This window comes from Macaca thibetana, chromosome 13 (genome assembly GCF_024542745.1).
Source record: "Macaca thibetana thibetana isolate TM-01 chromosome 13, ASM2454274v1, whole genome shotgun sequence".
Lineage (NCBI taxonomy): Eukaryota > Metazoa > Chordata > Mammalia > Primates > Cercopithecidae > Macaca > Macaca thibetana.
The window spans coordinates 60,639,950-60,656,929 of NC_065590.1; the positions used below are offsets into that span (position 1 = coordinate 60,639,950).

Here is a 16,980-nt window from a genome sequence, read left to right on the forward strand (position 1 = left end):
GAGAGATATACAGGGGGCCACACAATGCCATCTGAAATGGAGTAGCAGTTCTCTTCCCATGTTATCAAACCAGCTCGGCACCTTTGTTCACAAACCTAAATGAACAAGACACAGGACGGTTCTTTGTTTTCTTCCAATTATCTTTCAGCTCCTTGCCACACTTGGTCTCTGCCGCCTCCTGGCTGAGCAAGCTTGGGCCATTCCTGAACCTCTCGGAGTCTGATTTCTCATCTGTGAAGTGGATGTCATAGGCTGAATTCTCTCCCCTCAGAATTCACGTGTTGAAGTCCTAACCCCCAATACCTCAGAATGTCATCTTATCTGGAGATGGGGCTTTAGACTACATACTGGGTGCAGTGTACACTACTCGGGTGATGGGTGCACCCAGATCTCAGAGATCACCACTATAGAATTTATCCCTGTAATCAAAAACCACCTGTACCCCCAAAACTATTGAAATTTTAAAAATAAGTCATGGTGTTAAAATGAGGCCTTAATCCAATCTGACTGGTGTCCTTAGAAGAGGAAATTTGGGCTTTCAGAGAGACACCAGCGATGCACACAGAAAGTAAAGACCACGTGGGGACGCAGTGAGAAGGCAGCAGCCATCTGCAAGCCGAGAGAGGCCCTAGAGGAAACCAAACCTGCCAACACCTTGATCTTGGACTTTCAGCTTCCAGAACTATGGGCAAATGAGCATCTGTTGTTAAAGCCACCCAGTCTGTGGTGTTTTGTTAGAGCAGCCTGGGCAGATTAATCTAGTGCGTACCAGTGCTCCTTCATGAAGGGCTGTGGGATAAAATAGATGACATGAAGTGCGATGGACAGGGTACAATACATCCTAGGTGTTCAGTAAGGGTGAGCTTCCTTTTCAAGAAGCAGTCACAGAATGCTTTAGCTCGCAGAGCCTTTCTCAGATTGTCTCTTACACTCCTTCTGTTTATTTGATTGATGAATCATTGCTCCTTAATTGCTGATTGAGCTCTGTGGTCTGGTTGTTGGCCCCTGGCAATGGGTGGTCTGTGCAGCCACACTGTTTGCTGATCTTGCACTTCCAAGACCTGAAGCTAGAGCTGCGGCTCAGAGAAGAGCTGCCCCGTGGTAGCAAGTCTGTCACTGGCTCTTTCTGGGGCAGAGGGAAGCTCCCGAAACCCTGCTCTCCCCACCGCCTCCACCAAGGGTCCCTCTGCTCAGCACTTTCTGCACGGCTTCCTGGCGGCTGTCTTCCAAGGCCTGCTTTCTGCCCCAGGACCTTACAAAGGCTGCTTTGATGAAAAGTTTGAGGCAAAGTGACTGTGTCATTTGATACAAGAGGCTCAAGGGGGTAAAAAGTGTCGCTTTCTTCTATTTTTGGATTTTCTAGCCCAAAGGAGAATGATCAGCTGAATGGGGCTGGGGCGGAAGCCAGGAGCAGAGAGAGGAAATGCCCCCAAGCTGGAGAGCCCCTGTGATTAGCAGCTGGAAGCCTAGAGCGTGACCTGCTTGTGAAGAGGCACCTCAGCAGCCAGACTCTGTGCCAAGAGCTGGAAGGCATGCAGGGGCCACTTGCCCTGGGGGCTACCAGACTCGCTTCCTCCAATGGCCTGCTCCAAGGGTCCCTGCCCTGCAAAATGCAAAGAGCCTGCTCCCTCCCTCTCTCCTGTTGATGGGAGTACAGGCCAAGGATAGTCACTCTCTGGGTGAGATTTGAGAGGCACCACAAAAGCCCCTTATCCCTGGGGTCTCCGTCATCCACCGCCAGGGCAGTGGCACAGGGCTGCGCACTCAGCGGGGCTCTGCACATGGCTTAATGCTCTGCTGTCACCGTCGTGGAATTCTTGATGTTTTTGAATAAGGGAAACTACACTGTCCTCTTGCACTGGGCCCACAAATTCAGGAGCCCAACCTCCCCACCTCTCCCAGTTCTTGACATTCTGGTTAGCGATCACTTCCCTTCCCTGCTCTGGCTGATACCTCTCATCTGTGTAGCTTCTCATTTCCCACCAGCCTCCACCTCGTTATCTCACTAATTGTCACTATAACCCTGTGACACCTGTGAGGGGTCACCGGTGAGGGGCTGTGAGGGGCTGACACCTCTCTGACTCGTGGCCCTTTGTAGGATTTGCCCCATGAGCCCAGGCCTTTTGATGCCACCCCTTTGCTCTCTTTGAGGAACAAAAATGCCTGCCTCCTGGCTATCTGTAATCCCCTCCTACTTAAGTGTAAGAAATTTGCAAGTCTGAAACCCATCCTCCACTTCACTCTTAAGAGCCTACAAAACCCTCTGAGGGTGCTTAATAAATACTGACTAATGAACTTGCAGCTGCTGCTCCTTTGGCTAATTAAATCTAAGTAAGTCACAGACTTTGAATTATGCAACAAGGCTTGGCCAAAACAGCTTAAAAATGTGGGAGCCCTAGCTTTTCTGCTGTGCCCTGTGGAAAAATCCCATCTTTTAATCATGCTTAACCTTCCTGAAGAAGAGCGGCAACCTTTAAATAATGAATGAATGTATATTAGCAAGATTTCCCCAAAGCTACACATGGGAGTCAGATCAAAAAAGGGACAGAGGCAGACACAGGCCTGGGGGGATTTTGGAACTTTCTGTTGAGTCCTGGCCTGCAGGGTGAAGTCATTTGTTTCTCTAGAAGCTCAGAGCATGAACTGGTGAAAGGAGGGAGGGGCAGATGTGCTACCCACAGGCGCAGCTTCCTGACGTGGCACAGTGAGCTCCTGCCACCCCTAGCCTGCGGCAGAGCTTAATGGAGACCCCATAGCACTTCTGAAGGGCCATGCACTCAGTTGTTCTCCCTCTCATTCCCCCTAGAAGACCCTTCTGGCCAACAGCATTGTCTTCAAAAAGAGAACTGATTTTTTTTTTTTTTTTTTCCTGATAGGGTCTTGCTCTGTCCCCCAGGCTGGAGTGCAGTGGCACAGTCACAGCTCACTGTAGCCTCAACCTCCCAGGCTCACGTCTCAGCCTCCTGAGTAGCTGGGACAGCACAGCAGGTGCATGCCACCGGACCTGGCTTTTTTTTTTTTTTTTTTTTTTTTGAGAGATGGGATGTTGCCTTCGCTGGTCTTGAGCTCTTGGGCTTCTGCCTCAGCCTCCCAAATTGCCGAGATTGCAGACGTGAGCCACCGCACTAGCCCAGGACAGACCAGGACAGATTGAATTGAGTCTCAGCACCTATAGCAGGCTTTCCAGATTTTAAGATGCATATGAATTGCTGGGGGCTGGGGGATACTGTCAAACCGCATCTGCTTCAATGGGTCTGGGGCAGGGTCTGGGATGCTGCATTTCTAACACGCAGATGCTGCCAATCCACAGATCACATGTTGAAGGGCAAGGATTTAGGTCTTTCAACCCTGATTGCATATTAGAATCAACTGGGGCACTTGTAAGGCTGACAAATCACCTCTGGATGCCATCTCAGATAAATTAAATTAGAATTTCTCAAACAATCTCTAGACTTTGGTCCTTCTTTTTTCTGAGTTAGAGTCTAAATAATTTAGAGGTCACCCAAATGAAGTCTAGAAAACTTAACTGACTTGCTTACAGTCATCTGCTAACTTGTGACTAGAAATATACATGGCAGGAAAGTGGCCTTTGGAATCAAGCTTTAACCCTCCAACCTGAGTCTCTCCAACTGTAGTCCTTGGGCTCAGGGTAGCAACCTACAATATTCCATTTAGGGAGCAGGAAAGATTCGCCCATCTTTTTCTCCCTAAGCCTGCCTGAAACTTTACTATTAGTGCTTCATTATTTAGGCTGAAGCTTAGTGGTCCTTTGCAATGAGTGCAATCTCTTATACATAGACTTTAGCAGCTTAGTGTCCGTGGGCTGACTATAGTCCTCTGACTGGCTCCAGGCTCTGTTCTGTGGGATCTGGGATCAGGAAGGGGAAGGGCTCTGGAGTCCAACTTGCCTCCCCTTGCAGCTTTGCTGAGGGCACCCAGCACAGAGAGGAGTGCCCTTCCCAGTCTGCTGCCCTGGTTGTGTCAGGTCATGGGGCCTCAGGCAGCGGTCAGGAGGATGAAGGCAGAGTGGCTCCAGGTGTGTGGCCAGGGAAACCCATGACCTCCCTGTTGTGGTATGCAGTACTCTTCCTTAAAGCCGAGTGCGGCAGTGGCCAGGCCCAGATTGGCTACGGCTGTGCTCCACCCAATGGTTCCAACCCAACCAAGGCTTTCTGGCTCAGCAGCTCAGGAAGGGAGTGGGAGCTGGGCCAAAGGAATTAGGGATGATACACCAGTTATTTGCTTAATTCAGTGTCTCCCCCCTCCACTCATACTATCAGAATTCTAATTTTGTTTGAGGCTGCAAGAGTGTCCACGCAAAAAACTTACTACCTCCGACACCCTACAGATAGGTGCAGCCACGTGACCTTAGTTTGGCCAATGGCATGTAAGCAGAAATCTCTGGGTGGGGCTCCTCGGAAGCTTTTAAAAGGCAGCTCCTTTTCTGACCTGGAGTAGTGGACCCGGCACCTGGAGCTGCTTCGGCCAGCTTGACACTACGAGGCTGGACGCCATGGGCTGAGGATAAGAGCCCTGTGGTGGTGGAGGAAGGCGCCACCTGGGTACTCTGTGACTTCGAGAGCAGTTTCACCAGCCGTGGACGGACTACCTGGGACTTCCTGGTATGTGAGCAACATAAACCTCTATTTGGTGAAGCCATTGTGGCTGGATTTATTTTACAGCTGAATGTAATCCTCAAACTCAGGACCTCAGAAAGTTTCTGGTCTGGAAACGGGAAGGTCCAGGCAAGAAGGTGGTCCCCAGGAATTAAAGGAGAAGGAGAAAGGCTTTTATTTATCTGTTTTGAATTACTATTCCACTCTATAATCTTTAGTGCATTCCCTATTTCCCAAGGGATTAAGTTTATATTCCTCAGACCAATGTTCAAGGCTCTCTAAAACTTAGCCCCAAACCAATTTTCCAGGCCTGTTACCTTTTACACCATTCCCTGGAGCAAGTGTGACCCTTCTCTCCTGGATACACGTTACACACTCCCAGCCTCATCTTCAGTTGTGTGAGGCATCCCACCTGATTTCCACCTGTTCGGACTTACCTAGCCTTACGAGCTCGTCTTTCAAGAAGACTTCCTCTATCACCCTGGGCTCCAGGGAGCTCCTCTATGACCTCATTTATAGCTGAGGTCTGTATACTGATAGCTGCTTTACATTTTCACGTGTGTTAAACTCATCTTCCCAGCAAGGCTGTGAGATCCTCCCAAGGCAGGATCTTGGGAGCAGGGTAACATAGAAAGAACATGTGCCCTGGGATGATCTCGGTTAAGTCTAACCTCTCTGAACCTCGGTATCCTTGGCTGTGAAGCGGAGATGATATACATTTCTACCTACAGGGTTTTGGTGATGATAGCCTCCTTAGGGACTTAGGGCGCATGACGTGTTAGCATTGGTGCTGAAGAGGCGCTTGTACATTGGCTTGTTACCCGGCTGGTAACTGCTTAGCTGGGCCTTTTTCCTATCCTTTGCCACCCACTCTCTTCTGATTTTCTGCTTTGCATTTGAACCAGAAGATCTGTTTTAAGTTTGGGGAGTGACCCATGAGTAGTTCTCATTTTCCTAGAGGGCAGATCTAAGGCTAGTGGCTTCAGTATTCAAACACAATAGGGAAGAGTAGATTTCATGTCTGTGGCTAAAGAGGTGGGATGAGATGCTCACTTAACTGCTCAGGGGAGTTTACTTTCTCTGAAGATTAAGAAAACTGAATGTATTTAAGTCTAGTTTTACCTGGCAACAGATGGATGGATTAAATGACCTTATAGCACTTGTGTTTTTTTGGTTTGTGCGTGTGTGTGTGTGTTTTATAAATGCCTAGTTCTGTCTGCTCTAAGAAGGTAAACAGGTGGACCTTAAACTTTTTGCTATCCTTATCTCCATCTCTCTCACCTCAACCCCATGGGGCAGAAACCCAGATCAAATAAAATCGGAAGAAGTGACCCACACCACAATGGCCCATCCTTGAAAGTTTAATGAGAAATGACACTTCTATCACTTCCAAATTAAGTGCCTGTCACATGCAGCTGTCAGTGGGGATGGATATATGGCGCCGGGTGGGAAATGAGAAGTCACCATGGACTTAAACGGCATGATAATGTGTACTGACACTGAAGTCCCAAGGCATTTTTTCACGTGATTTTACTGAGAGTCGCTCAAGAGCCGATGAGACAGAAACTTACTCTCTTGTCCCTCTGAAGGCAGAGCCCTATGCCAGAGGAGAGAAGGGGTCAATAAAGACTTGATTAATTGCACAGCTGTGTCCAGCCTCGTCAGTTTGCCACATTATCACTAAAGTGTCCTGTGGCACAGCCAGCCATCATGGCTGGGTTGCTGGGCTCAGAGCAGCTGACAGTCTGCAAGGAGTGTTTGTGTGTTGAAGGGCTGAGGGGCTGGTGACTGGGGGAGTTGAACCCCTTTTCTTTGTTGTGGACATGTGGGGCAGCTTCACTTTGTGCCTGACCGTGAGCCCTCTGGTGTTCAGAGTCTATTCCTTCGGGTGGTTGTCTGTTTGAGGGGCTGTGAACCTCTCTACTGTGGACAACTGTATGCTTGTTTTGTATCTCTGTGTCAGTGTATTTGTTCCTTGGTTAGCTTTTCTGCATTTTTGTGAGTCTGTGTGCTTGGATTAGTAGGTGGGTACAGGGGTGGGGGTGTGTGCCAACTTTTTTTTTTTCCCTCATGTCTAGCTTTCCAATAGAGTAGAATTAATGACGTCCTCTGGGTCTAATCAGGCATTTAATTCCTCCTTCCTTATGTCCCCTAGGAGTATGCCCTTATTTTGCCACATGCCTCATCCAGGGGACACATAGCTCAGTGATAGGGATACTCCTTGTCCACCAGGTTCAGCTAGGCCTGTGCCGGGCTCCCTGGAGCTTCACTGCCTCTCCTTTTTAACCATATGCTGTCTGAAGGCCAGCTGTGTACAAGTCTGCCCAGGCCCAGTGCTAAATGAGGCCTGGCCAGTGGCCTGGTGATGGTATCCTGCCATGTTGGCACAGCTGGAGGGAGCTTGGGAGTCTTGGCTCCTGTATTAGTTTCCTGTGGCTGCTGTAACAAACTGCTACAAACTTAATGACTTAAAATAACACAGACTTATTCTCTTACAGTTCTGGAGGTCAGGAGCTTAACATGGGGTGGCAGGGCTGGGCTCCCTCCAGAGGCTCTAGCAGAGAATGCTTCTATTGCCTTTTCTGGTTTCTAGAGGCTTCCCACATTTCCTGACCCACAGCCCCGAGTCATTCCGGCCCCTGCTTCCACGGTCACGTCTCCTTTCTGACTCACACCCTCCTGCCTCCCTTTTACGAGGGCCCTTGTGACTACCACGGGCCGACCTGGATAATCTGGGATCATTTCCCCACTGCAAGGTCCTTAACGCAATCACATCTCAGCCTCTTTTGCCATATGAAGTATTCATGGGGATTAGGACATGGACATCTTTGCAGAAGATGGGGGTGGGGGCCGCTCCCAAGCTGATCACAGGCTTCCCACCCCTCAGAGGTCTATGAACACGAGCAGATGTGCTGAAACCCAAGCCAGCTTGGTCATGATGTACTTCTAGGGTTCTGGAAAGGTGTTCTAAACACTCCTTCCCTGCAGATATCTCCCTGACCTGCTAACATCTGATATCTTCCTCTTGGGATAAAGCATCGTGTCCACAGTGAGAACTCAGGCTCTGTATAAGGGGGCATGAACATGTTTCTTCACTCTCGGGTATAAATGACTGACAGCAGGGCTCTTCCTAAGAGTGGATTCTGACTGAACAGAGGCACAAAGTGAACAAATGCGGTGCCCTGGAGGCTGGGATCATGCACTGATAACACTCTAGCATGGCAGGGGCGAGGATTCCCAGTGATGGAGAGAGCAAAAGCACTTGGAAGTATGACCAGAAAGTTTTAATCAAACAGAGCAAAATGGCCGCGATGCAGAACAGGTAGTGCTTGGCGAAGAGAAAGAAGACCATCTCCTTGGTGACATAGATGATATGAATGAAGATGAAGCAGTACAGGAACATGGCAAACTGGTTCTGGGGCAGCAGGAGGTTCTGGAGGCCTCCTGAAAACTGGGGGGGAGAGAAGACGGTGGAGATGGTGATGCCACTGTTGGTGCCAGGCAGATCTAGGTTTAGTCCTGCTCTGTCCCTGCCTGTATGTGACCTCAGGTCATCATCTTCACCTAAGGAAGGGGTAACAGTGCCTATTTCCAAAATCATGAGGGCTGGGCAAGGTGGCTTATACCTATAATCCCAGTACTTGGGGAGGCCAAGGTGGGAGGATTGCTTGAAGCCAGGAGTTTGAGACCAGCCTGGGCAATGTAGTGAGACCCCTGTCTCTATAAAAAAATTTAAAAATTAGCCAAATGTGGTGATGTGTGCCTATAGTCCCAGCTATTGGGAGGCTGAGGTGGAAGGATCACTTGAGCCCAAGAGTTCAGGGTTATAGTGAGCTAAGCTCATGCCACTAACTTCAGCCTAGGTGAGACAGCAAGATCCTGTTTCTAAAAAAATGAATAAATAAATAAAAGATCACAGGAGGAAAACTGAAATAATGAAACATTCCTAGTCAGGCAACTAGCACACAGAAGGAACTCATCATTTTTCACTTTTTGAGCTGCCCTTATCCCTCCTGACTGGGGCACCAGGCCACCACCTTCTTTTCTCTTTATGGTCTGTACTGCCCATTGGAGCCACACACGTGGGCCTTCTCTCTCTGACTCCAAGAGCCTCACATCTGGATCTTGGGTCTTGGGAGTGTTCTCTCACAGTGCCCTGACATTCAACCTAGTTTCCTGGACAGTGGCCCAATAACACAGTGTCCGTTGCATATAAATGACTGTTTCCGACTCCCTGGGTCCTGACACATATCACGTGCGTCAGTCCATGGTCCTTCAGTCCAGAGTTTGGTCTTTCCTGGAGGCAGGTGCTGAGAGATTGGTGATGGGGTCTCCCTAAACCCTCAGAATATTTGGGCTGGGGGAAAGCAGCTTGAGTTGTCTGGCTAATTCTGCCTGCGGGTTGTTCTTTTCTTGAATCTATATACTTGGGGCCCAACAGTCTTCATTTTAACTGTAGAAAGTGTCAATGTATAAGTAAGGCAAAAGCTGATACTATGATGATCCATAGTTAAGAGGGCATAACCCATGCATTATTTTAAAAAATATTTGTAAAAATCATGCCATATTTTTTGGAAAGCACCAGGTGGCAGGGAGCGAGATGCCCTAAACTAGCTAGAAACACACTCAAAGAGGTATTTTTAATTCAATAAACTCTGTCTGTCCATCTATTTACCCTCCCAGAAAAAGAGAAGAGGGGAAGCTTCAACATCAAGTCAACTCTCCAATTTTTAGTAAATGCACAAAAAGTAAACACTTTTGTAAACTATTGCCAAAGGCTGGGGGATGAGGACACATTACTATTGAAACAGCTACATAAAATGTGAGGGCAACTAGACCAAACTGAGGGGACAGAAAATGACTCTGGTGATGCTGCCTCTAAAATCAATAGCTAGGAAAGTTGGAGACCAGAGAAAGCAATCCAGTGTTCTAATGGGAGTGGAGGGCGGGGCTGACCCGACGGTTCTCTGCAGGCTCAGTATGGCTCTGGATCCCTGGACTTTGCCACCTCTCTGCAGTCTGCGCGTGTTTCAGTCTGAAACGCTGATAGGTGATCATTATGACTTTCATTAAAAAAATGTGCTTGTGAAACCCTTTAGACTTTTCAAAATACTTTCAATGTTCTATTTTTTGAGCAGAAGAGAGATAGAGATAGGACTATATACCAAAGAGTTTCATCTCATCCAGGGAGGAGAAAGATTTTCAAACTAAAAAGGGGGGGAAAATAAATATGGTTGGAAGGAGACACAGGCCAAAGGCATAGTTACAATATCATATCTGCTTTAAATAGTTTCAGGCTCCACTTTGTGACAGATTTTATCCCAGGCTACTGAGAAAAGTCACAAGTTTGGAAATGGAACTTAGAATTCAAGAATATTAGGAAGTGCGCTAAAGTCCAAGCAATAGGCAAATATTTTCTAGACTTTTCAAAAAGGGGGTGGGGGCAGGGGAAGAGTCTGGAAATCCCAGTTCGGTAAGCTTGACTGAGTTCAGTGAAATCATTTCACGTATAATGAAGCAGGTATTTTGTGAACAGAAAAAAAGATAATTGTTTAGGAAGCCAGCATGTGTTCATTGAGAACAAATGATGCAAAACCAACCTTACTTCTTAAAAAAACAAAAACAAAAACGGGACTAGTCAATTGGGGAAATGCTATAGGTGATATAATATCTTAATTTTGGGAAACCATTTGACAGTGCGTCTCCGTTTTTTGGATAAGGTGGAGAAATGTTAGCAGGATAAAATGTAACTCAAGGGTGATGATTAATGAGACGTTGCCAACCTATAGAGAGACATTTAGTGGTATTTACTTTAGGTCATATCCTCCTCAACAATTACAGCAGTGACTGACTTGGATAAAGGCAGAAGGCACGTTCTCAGAACTGAGGATGACTCAGAGCTGGGAAGCACAGCTAATACATCACATCCCAATAAAACTGAAAAATGATAAATGTATGTTGTTGCATTTAGGTCAAGAAGTGAATTGCATGAGTACATAAAAATGGTAATAGCTAACATTTATTGAGTGCTGACTTAATGTGCTGGGCTAATTGCAAAGTGCCTTGCATGTGTTCTCTTACTGAATCCTCACAACAACCCTATGAAGTAGGTACTACTTCATGATGAGCAAGCCAAAGCTAAAAGAAATCAGTAATTTGCCCAATGTCAGGGAGTTTATACCTGGTATTTTAACCCAGGACTTTCTGACTTTAAAGCCCAGGAAACACTGCTTTAAACATCTTCCACTATTGAATGCTTACGATAGCCTAACCACTGTGCTAAGCTCTTCACGTCCCATTTAATCTCAAGTCGGCCATTCTTATCCCCCTTTAATACAGATTAGGGAAGAGTGGTGTACTTCTTGTGAAAAGATGGCTGTTTCAGTTGACTACAAGGCAGTATGATCCAACAGAATAAACATAGCCCTGATCGGGGAGGTGATGGTTCTGTCAAAATCCACTGGCCAGGCTGCAGTGGGGATTCTAGGTCTAGCCTCCAGGCACCAAATTTTAAGAGATGCAGAGAGGACTTGTGAGAGGTGGAAGAGGGAGGAAACGTTGAAGACTTTTCCTTGAAGCTACCAAAAATGCTGTTGGGTGGGCGATGTGGTTCTGGGGCCCCTCCCAGCCTCAGCTCTCCTTAGAGAATCACATCTCAGCTTCCCGTGGACGCTCTGTTTAACAGAGCTGGCCAGGTAGAGTAGCGAGCTTTAAGTCAGTGAGCCGCCATCTCTGGAAGTGAGCCAAGAGAGAGAGGGCTGGAGACCGCCCATGTGGATGCTCAGCCCCTTTCAGCCGAGATCCAGGATCTGCAGGGTGGGATGCCGTGCAAACCAGGGAAGGTGGGCGCCTGCTCTAGGCCCCACGGGACCGCAGCTCCAGGCCTCCCTCCTCCCAGTGCCCCATTCCTTGTCACCCACCAGGCGGGGTGCTGCCTCTTGCTGCAGCTGCTCCATCACCACCTCCTGCTGCCGCTCCCGCTCCCTCTGCAGCTGCCCCATCACCACCTCGTGCTGCCGCTGCCGCTCGTTCTCCTCGTGCAGGTACTTGAGCCGTGTGAGCTCAAACTCCATGCGCACCTTCTCCAGCTCCATCTCGGGATTGCGCTCAGTCCCAGGGGCCGGGGGCAGCTCTGCGGGTTTGGGTCCGTCGCCTGCCTGGCCTTTGGTGGCAGGGCAGGACTTGGGGGACAGCGATTTAAGCGGCCCTTGGCAGCCGCCGTCCTCACAAGCTTCCATCTCTTCCAAGTAGTCATAGGAGGAGTCTGGCTTCTGGGACTCTGCCTCCTGGGGCAGGGGAAGCAGGGAGGGGAGGTACTATGAGGAGTCAGGATGGGGCTGTCCCCGACCCCATGGAACTCCCGCAGCCCCAGGAATTGAAAAGATCTAGGCTGAATTCTTATTAGAAGTGCTCTTACCCGGAGTTGTCAGAACCTGAGGGTCAAGAAGGAGAGGACAGGCCGGGCGCGGTGGCTCAAGCCTGTAATCCCAGCACTTTGGGAGGCCGAGACGGGCGGATCACGAGGTCAGGAGATCGAGACCATCCTGGCTAACACGGTGAAACCCCGTCTCTACTAAAAAATACAAAAAACTAGCCGGGCGAGGTGGCGGGCGCCTGTAGTCCCAGCTACTCGGGAGGCTGAGGCAGGAGAACGGGCGTGAACCCGGGAGGCGGAGCTTGCAGTGAGCTGAGATCTGGCCACTGCACTCCAGCCTGGGCAACAGAGCGGGACTCAAAAAAAAAAAAAAAAAAAAAAAAAAAGGAGAGGACAAACTAGCACCAAGTAATGGTGCCCTAAAGTTGCAAGTGGAGGCACTGGGAGTTGAGTAGATGGATGTCCATTTTCCTAGTGATTTTTCAGATCACCAAAGAGGCAACTTCCGGGCCCATCCTCAACTCTACCTGACTTTGAGATCAGTCAGAGGGAGAAAGAAACCTAGGGTCTGAGTTGAGAGAACCTAAATATTTGGGGACCAGGAAGAGGGCTATGGTGGGGAGCCAGGTCCTATCCACCCAGCAAGGGGAGGGCCCCAAGTGGGGAGGTAGATGGAGGAGACCAAAGCCATCTTCATGTGACTTCACAATCTTATGGAGGGCTACCTAGTCCCTGGTGACAGCTGGGTGCCAGTTACAGGGGTGGGGTACCTGTCACCTGATGTTCTTGGCAGCTGTCTGGAACCTCAAAGTACTCAGCTCCTATCATGTGTTCCTACAGTATTCTTGCTCCCCCTGACGGAATAGGCGGGGTCCGTGAGACACAGCAGCCCCCTTACCAGACAAGCCCTTGGCTTCCCTTCAGACTTAGAGTCACCAGGCACCATCTTGGGGAAGGTTGGGCAACTTTCTCCCGCACCCCGGGCTTCCATCATCTCCCTGTCCTCTGCTGCCATCCAGAAAACCAGAACGTTGCCAGGTGGGGTCACAAGACATCATTTGAGGTGCTGACATTTGGCCTCACCAGATTCCACAGCCTGGCCACCATCACAATCCTGTGTCCTCATAATAACCTACATTCTACAAGTTGCTAGGGCCCCTTTGGTGGAGGGTGTGACACCTTTGAGGTGCTAACATGCTAACATTAAGAACTGCAGGATGGGCCTTTCCTGCCCATAAGGATTGCTTTAAAAACTAGAGTTCCACCTTGTGAAACTCAGAATTCCACCATTTGAAATCTGTTCCCTTGGGTTCCTTTTTAAAATGAAGATTGTGTTGGGATAAGTCTCAGCTCCACAAACCCTGTTATGGGCTAAACCAGGTCCCCCTCTTTTCCCAAAATTCCTATGTTGAAGTCCTAACTCCCAGCCCCCAGTACCTCAGAATGTGACCTTATTTGGAGACAGGGTCTTTATAGAGGTGATTAAGTGGAATTGAGATCATTAGGATGGGATCCTAATCCAGTATGACTGGTGTCCCTGTAAGAAGATGATGATGTAAAGACAAGGGAGAAAATGGCCCTCTACAAACCAAGGAGAGACGCATTGTATTAGGGTTCTTCAAAGAAACAGAACACAAAATGACGTTTGTTACACAGAATTGGCTCATGCAATTATGGAGGCTGAGGAGTTTTATGATCTCCCATCTGCAAGCTGGTGCCCCCAGAAAGCGGGTGGTATAAATTCCAGTGAGTGCAAAGGCCTGAGAATCAGGAGCACTGATGGTGGAAGTCCCAGTCCAAGGGCAGGAGGAGACTGACGAATCACCTCATGTAGTCAGGCAATTGAATTGAGAGCACCAATTCAACAGCAGTCTGCCTTATTCTGTTTAGGCCCTCCGTGGATTGGATGATGCTCACCCACACTGAGGAGGGCAGACTGCTTTAGCAGACTGCTTTACTCAGTCCACCAATTCAAATGTTAATCTCTTCCAGAAACACCCAGAAATAACATTTAATCAAAGATCTGGCCATCCAGTGGCTCAGTAACGTCGACACATAAAATTAACCATCACGGACCTGGAACAGATCATTCTCTCCCAGTGCTCAGAAGGAACCAACCCTGCTGGCACCTTGATCTCTGATGTTGAGTCTCCAAGATTGTGAGAAAATAAATTTCTGTCACTTATACCAACCAGTCTGTGGTTCTTTGTTACAGCAAACCTAGGACACTAATACAACCTGTCATTCATACTCCCACGTGGGTAGAATGGAGGGCTGGGGAATATATTTTGTCATCTTCCATTTTGTGAAAACAGCAGCAAAACATCTTTGGCAGCTGAAAGCAGGATTGCAATATGGAAAGATAAAGGGCTGCATTTGAATTCCGGCTCTGCTACTCTCTCCAGCTGTGTGACCAAGGGAAAGTGTAGTCATTTGTAAATGGCTAAAAAGATTTAGCCACTTCCCTAGGTTGCAGCACCGATGTGAACATTACATAGGGTAGGAGGCGGGGGGTTCCAAGATGGCCAAATAGGAACAGCTCCAGTCTACAGCTCCCAGCGTGAGTGATGCAGAAGACAGGTGATTTCTGCATTTCCAGCTGAGGTACCGGGTTCATCTCACTGGGGCTTGTCAGACAGTGGGTACAGCCCACGGGGCGTGAGCCGAAGCAGGGCGGGGCATCACCTCACCCGGGAAGTGCAAGGGGTTGGGGAATTCCCTTTCCTAGCCAAGGGAAGCTGTGACAGACGGTACCTGGAAAATCGGAACACTCCCACCCTAATACTGCGCTTTCCCAATGGTCTTAGCAAACGGCACACCAGGAGATTATATCCCGCACCCACGGAGCCTTGCTCACTGCTAGCACAGCAGTCTGAGATCGAATTGCAAGGTGGCAGCGAGGCTGGGGGAGGGGTGTCTGCCATTGCTAAGGCTTGAATAGGTAAACAAAGCAGCTAGGAAGCTCAAATTGGGTGGAGCCCACTGCAGCTCAAGGAGGCCTGCCTGCCTCTGTAGACTCCACATCTGGGGGCAGGGCATAGCTGAACAAAAGGCAGCAGAAACTTCTGCAGACTTAAACGTCCCTGTCTGACAGCTTTGAAGAGAGTAGTGGTTCTACCAGCGTGGAGTTTGAGATCTGAGAGTGGACAGATTGCCTCCTCAACTGGGTCCCTGACTCCTGAGTAGTGCCGACTGACACCTCATACGCCGGGTGCTCCTCTGAGACTAAGCTTCCAGAGGAAGGATCGGGCTGGAGTGAACCTCCAGCAAACTCCAACAGACCTGCAGCTGAGGGTCCTGACTGTTAGAAGGAAAACTAACAAACAGGAAGGACATCCACAACAAAACCCCATCTGTACGTCACCATCATCAAAGACCAAAGGTAGATAAAACCACAAAGATGGGGAGAAACCAGAGCAGAAAAGCTGAAAATTCTAAAAATCAGAGCACGTCTTCTCCAAAGGAATGCAGCCCCTCGCCAGCAATGGAACAAAGCTGGATGGAGAATGACTTTGACGTGTTGAGAGAAGAAGGATTCAGATGATCAAACTTCTCCAAGCTAAAGGAAGATGTTCGAACCCATCACAAGCTAAAAACCTTGAAAAAGGATTAGACGAGTGGCTAAATACAATAACCAGTGTAGCAAACTATCACAAGAACAGAAAACCAAACACTGCATGTTCTCACTCATAGGTGGGAATTGAACAATGAGAACACTTAGACTCAGAGTGGGGAACATCACACACTGGGGCCTGTCGTGGGGTGGGGGGAGGGGGGATGGATAGCATTAGGAGATATACCTAATGTAAATGACGAGTTATTGGGTACAGCACACCAACATGGCACATGTATACATATGTAACAAACCTGCACGTTGTGCACATGTACCCTAGAACTTAAAGTATAATAAAAATTAGATAGGGTGTTTAGCCCACGCACTGCCCATACAGGGACTAGGCAAAAGATAACCATGATCGCCATTATTATGCAGAGTAGATTTGCCACTGGGGAGAGGAGCATGCTCAAGGTTCACTTTCTGTCTTTGCAAATCTTTAACTGAACCATGGCTTTCCCCTCCCAACATTATGGTGGTGACCATGTAAATGATCTCACAGCTGTTGTGTAAGATATCTATACTGTCTCAAGCACTACTGGGAGTAGGATTACCAGATAAATACAGGATTCCCAGTTAAATTTGAATTTTAGATAAATATTTAGTATAAATATGTTCTAAAAATTGCACAGGACACATTTCTACTAAAAAATTATTTGTCTGAAATTCAAATTTAACTGGGCATCCTGTATCTTTATTTGTGAAACCTGGCAATCTTAACCAGGAGAGATCTGCTCAAAGACACAATGTCATATGTACAAATAATCCACTGCTGTTAAATCACCAAGTATGGAAATGCACAATAAGTACTATGGGTAGTTGTCAGCTATAGATCAAACAACCCTAAATGGTCAGTGGCCTACAACAATAAACATTTCCTTAGCTCAGACATTTAAAGGTGGGCTGATTTAGGCTGGATTCAACTGGGGGAGCTTGGCCAAGGCAGCTTTGTTTCATGTATCTCTTATCTTCCTCTTGGGAATAGTGGGGTAGCCTGGGCATACCCTTTGCTCGGGGATGGAAGAAGTACAAGAGGCCTTGGAGCTGGCACACCATCACTTCCATCTTATGTTATTGGAGAAAGCCAGTTGTATGGACAAACTCAAAGTCAAAGGATGGTGAAATGTACTCTGTCCAGTTAGTGGGAGGAACCATAAAGAAAGACAAAAGGTCTGGATATAGGGGATGAAGAATTGGGGCCAATCGGGCAATGTACCATAGGAGTTAAGAGGTCAGGGGTCAGGGTCTCATGCCTGTAATCCCAGTACTTTGTGAGGCTGAGTCTAGAAGATCACTTGAGCCCAGGAGTTCAAGACCAGCCTGGGCAGCAGTGGGAATCCACCTCTACACACACACACACACACACACACACACAC

The 16,980-nt window shown here is 48.2% G+C and overlaps 1 protein-coding gene across 1 annotated transcript; it reads right to left on the reverse strand.

The window, feature by feature from the left end:
* Nucleotides 1-6,277: 6,277 nt before the first annotated feature.
* On the reverse strand, nucleotides 6,278-13,155 carry TMEM247 (transmembrane protein 247). The gene is made up of 4 exons (XM_050755223.1): nucleotides 12,890-13,155; nucleotides 11,537-11,902; nucleotides 7,879-8,067; nucleotides 6,278-6,361 (listed from the first exon to the last, which is right to left on the reverse strand). Exons 1-4 carry the CDS (start codon nucleotides 13,004-13,006, stop codon nucleotides 6,278-6,280), a joined length of 756 nt encoding a protein of 251 aa, XP_050611180.1. The 5' UTR covers nucleotides 13,007-13,155.
* Between the last annotated feature and the right edge of the window lie 3,825 nt (nucleotides 13,156-16,980).

Excerpts from the sequence above, each read along its gene's own strand:
- TMEM247 (XM_050755223.1), bottom strand. The coding sequence starts at position 13,006 with ATGGCAGCAGAGGACAGGGAGATGATGGAAGCCCGGGGTGCGGGAGAA. Across the intron at positions 11,903-12,889 it reads GGAAGCCAAGGGCTTGTCTG|GAGGCAGAGTCCCAGAAGCC; the intron begins GTAAGGGGGCTG and ends CCCCTGCCCCAG. Across the intron at positions 6,362-7,878 it reads CTTTCTGGTCATACTTCCAA|ACTGTCAGCTGCTCTGAGCC; the intron begins GTGCTTTTGCTC and ends CACTCCTTGCAG.